This window comes from Vigna angularis, chromosome 9 (assembly GCF_016808095.1).
Source record: "Vigna angularis cultivar LongXiaoDou No.4 chromosome 9, ASM1680809v1, whole genome shotgun sequence".
Taxonomy (NCBI): domain Eukaryota; kingdom Viridiplantae; phylum Streptophyta; class Magnoliopsida; order Fabales; family Fabaceae; genus Vigna; species Vigna angularis.
Window position 1 is genome coordinate 23,322,164 of NC_068978.1, and position 4,011 is coordinate 23,326,174.

The 4,011-nt window shown below is 28.0% G+C and overlaps 1 protein-coding gene across 1 annotated transcript; it reads right to left on the reverse strand.

Moving 5' to 3' along the window:
• Positions 1-1,943: 1,943 nt before the first annotated feature.
• On the reverse strand, positions 1,944-2,617 carry LOC128194078 (uncharacterized). The gene has a single exon (XM_052868745.1). The coding sequence runs from the start codon at positions 2,571-2,573 to the stop codon at positions 2,082-2,084; it is 492 nt and encodes a 163-aa protein (XP_052724705.1). The 5' UTR covers positions 2,574-2,617; the 3' UTR covers positions 1,944-2,081.
• Positions 2,618-4,011: the final 1,394 nt, after the last annotated feature.

Genomic DNA, 4,011 nt, shown 5'->3' on the forward strand with positions numbered 1-4,011 from the left:
ACAGACTCATACAGTCCGGACGGTCGGTCTAGTATTGGTATACTTATGTTTTGGATGATGTTATATATATATATATATTGAAGTTATGTGTTTGTTTGAATAGAAATGTTGAAGTGTGAATTTAAATTACTTAAGCTTACCCTTTCGTTTTTTCTTGTGTTGTCATCTTGTATATGTACGTTCGTCCTGTCCTTGCAATGATCATCCGTGTGGATGTGAGCAGATGGTGGTGCGTCACTTGAAGAAGTGCTAGAAGAAGAAAATTTGGAGGACGCAAATCTGGTGGATGTTGAAGTTAAAGCCGAGCCTTAGAGCGCTCGCTCGTGTGTTTTAGTTTTGTTACGCTTACTTTGTGGACGTTCGGTTATAGTTTTGTAAAGCCGTTCGTCCTTGAACTCTTGTATGTTGAAGCGTTCGTTATTTCTGTATCTTTTGGCCGTTCGGCATTTATCGATCGTTCGATTTTTGTAAGACTGCACTGTTTTATTAGCTTAATGTAATTAATTCTGATTATGGTAATTACTATATTTTGGGATGTTACAAATAGAATTTTGAAAATGTGTATTAAATAAGAAAATCCGAGTGAGAGGTTATTGGATGTTGATATGTCGTAAACAAGCAATCACATATGCAAATCCATTTTTGTTAGAGTAAATTTAATTCCAGTTAATTATTTAATTATTTTATTAGTTTATAATTATATTTATATTTATGTATTAATTTTTATAAATTTATAATTTAATTAGATAATTTTTAATTATTAAAAAATAATTTTTATAAATTTTTTAAATTTAATATAAATATTATAGAAAAAATAAAACTGTAAAGATAATATGAAAGTGGTGAAGTGTGGGGGTGCATTGATATAGTGGTGGAGACCATTAATGAGATTGAATGAAATAGTTCGATATTAGTAAAAATAAAAATAGAAATTAAAAATTTATATATAAGTAAAAGAAGAATGGAGAGGTGCAGGAAGGACTGTGTGGTGGTGGAGGAAGCACCTCTCTACTTTTCTCTCCTCCCAAATCCCTCTTGTGCTAGAAGGAGATGAGATGCATTCGGGTTATTTATATTGTTGGGCTTATTTTATTTTACTTTGTGCACTCCTATATTTTTTAACCCCTCATCTCCTCTGTTTTGTTTTGTTTTGGTTTTGGGCTAATTTTTATATTATTTTCTGCACCCACGTTTTCCTACACACATCTCACCTTTTTTATTTTATTTTTTGATTGAGTAGCCTTTTTACTTCCTGCACCATCCGATAACTCATACAACCCCATTCCTTTTATGTTATTTTTTTAAAGCTTTTACTTTCAGCACCCCATGCTAACTTGTGCACCTCCACAGACCCATTTTTTATTTTAATTTTTCTTACTTATTGTAGTTTGGACCTCTGTTTTACTTTTTGCAACACCTGTTTTAACTTTTCATACGTCCATATTTAACCCAACACCTATTCACACATACACCACTTTTTAAAAAATATAAAAAGTATAATATTACTTACATACATATAATGTTAAATCTTTTACTAAAATTTTATATTAAACCCTGTATTAAAATTTAATATAGACCAAAATTGTCCATTGATAAAATTACAAGACGGATTTGACGTTAATTTTAATTTATACGCTCAATTTGATTGTTTTACCTTAATTCATCTTAATTTATTCTTCTACAAGTAAATAGTCCTTTTAAAAAATTGGCTATAAATTCTGCCATCGTTTAAACAATAGAAAGATATAACAGAAAAAGTTGAGACTCCACTCTCACTTGTATATTAGACAAAAATAACAAAATTAAACGTAATATAAGAAATAAGAAGCTTTAATTTATTATTTTAAGCTAATGATTAAAATTAATAATATAATAATATAATCATAACAATAATAAAATCAATATCTTAAAACTTTTAGGTTAAAAATAATTAATGAGACTAACTTGAATTTTTCAATTGAACAAATTTAACCTGCAAACAAATCTCAATCTTTTCATTAGCTCCATTTACACTATGCATATACAGAGACAAGGAATTGATGTAGAAGAAAAAGTGAAAACAAAAGTTCTTTGATGGGGCTCTAAGCTGTTGTTTCTAGCTTGTTCCTTTCAGTAGCTCTTATATAGCAGAAAACTGACACCAAGAATGTGGTGGCAAGACCTCCAAGAATGACTCCTGCTCCTGCTATGGACTTGTCAAATGAGTGGTGGTGCTGCCTCGTCAAATGAATCTGACCATGATGAGAACCCAAAACTCCATTTTCTGCTTCAATAGAAGTTCTTTCAATGCTCCCTTCAGAACCAGATTGCACATTTTTTTCACTTTTCGGTGCTTCAGACGGCGCAGGACTTCTGCTATCAGAGGACCTGATTTCGTTACGTTGGTGCTTACCAAGTTTCCTTCCAATAGAGGGTTCAATTGTCTCTGATCTCTGGTCACCAGGACTCTGAGCAGGAGGGTTTGAAGATAATGTTGAAGGAGATTGAAAATTAATTTGAGGTTGGTTTGCAGCATTGGTTAGACTCAAAAGGGTATTTGCTAAACAAAAGCACACCAAAAGAAACTTTGCCATTGCTGTAGATTTCTCAAGATGTTTAGGCTTGAGGCTATGGAGAAGAACATGTTTCTTGGGTTGGTTATATAGCTATATAATGAGATCCTACAATCGTGTGGTTTGGCAGAAATTTCCTGTTGGATTCTGACAAATAATTTATGTACAGTTTTTTTATATTTCTTTTATGTGGTGTTGTCTGAGGGAGAGGAGAAATTAAACTACATGTGGAGACACAACAGGGAACAAGATGTCACTGATGTTTATAGACAGAGTTGTGATACAATTGGATTCCATAATTATAAAAATCAGAGCCTAGTTTCTGCAAAAATTTTCATGCTCGGGAAGATGATGGGAAGTTGCTTAGTTTGCAATTAAAGAGCCTGATTTTTAAAGGTCTTTGTTTTCCATGTCACGTGAAGAAACATCCTACGCCAGCATGGGAAGTTCATTTCATGCAGACACCAAAAAAATTATATGTTTTGTTTTTACTATTTTCAATATATTGAATCTGCTTTAAAAGTAGCAATGAAAAATGCCACTTTTTTTTTTCTTGACAGTATTAAGAGGGTAAAAGCCCCAAATGCAGAAATGCTCACAAATTTTTGAAGTGATGTTAAAAGTTGGTTAAATTATACTTTTCTTATAATTTTTTTAAGGAAAATCTTATGTAGTTTTCTTTATTTTCATGCATCTTGATTTGACATTTGTTATATGTCAATTTTATGATTTTTTTAATTTTTTTTAAAAATAAAAGTTTGTCATAAATTAGTATCATATATATAATGGTGTGATTTAATCGTAATTACGGTGGGTATTACGTGTTAATGTCATGTTAAATATATTGTTTTAATATTAATTTATTTTTTGAATTTGTTATTTTAATTATATTAAATTTTTTTAAATTAAGTAATTTCATTTTCATTGAGACAAAAATTTAATTTTAATATAAATATTATATTTGATATTTTTACAAAAATTTAAGTTTTTATTTAATAATTTTAAGAAAATTAAGTTTATTTAAATTTATATTTTATATTTAATTTTGTTTAAAATTATTTTAAAATATAAATTCTAATAAATTTGTTTAAAAAATTTATAATTAAAATTATAAAATTGTTATTTCTAAGCCAAGTCTAATATATATATATATATATATATATATATATATATATATATATATATATATATATATATATATAATTGAATTTTATATATTTTAAAAATATATAACTATTTGAAATATAAAATAAAATAAAATAATAATAATAATAATAAAGTTTAATTGAAATGTGAATTTTTAAACGATGACACTCCCTCTTCAATATTTCCTACTTTAAAAGAACATATTTTAAAAGTATTTGATAAAATATAAAGGAAGTAAAAAATGTGTATATAAAGATATTGTAAGTATTTTTAAACAGCAAAAATGTATAAAAATAGTTCAAATTCAGGTTTT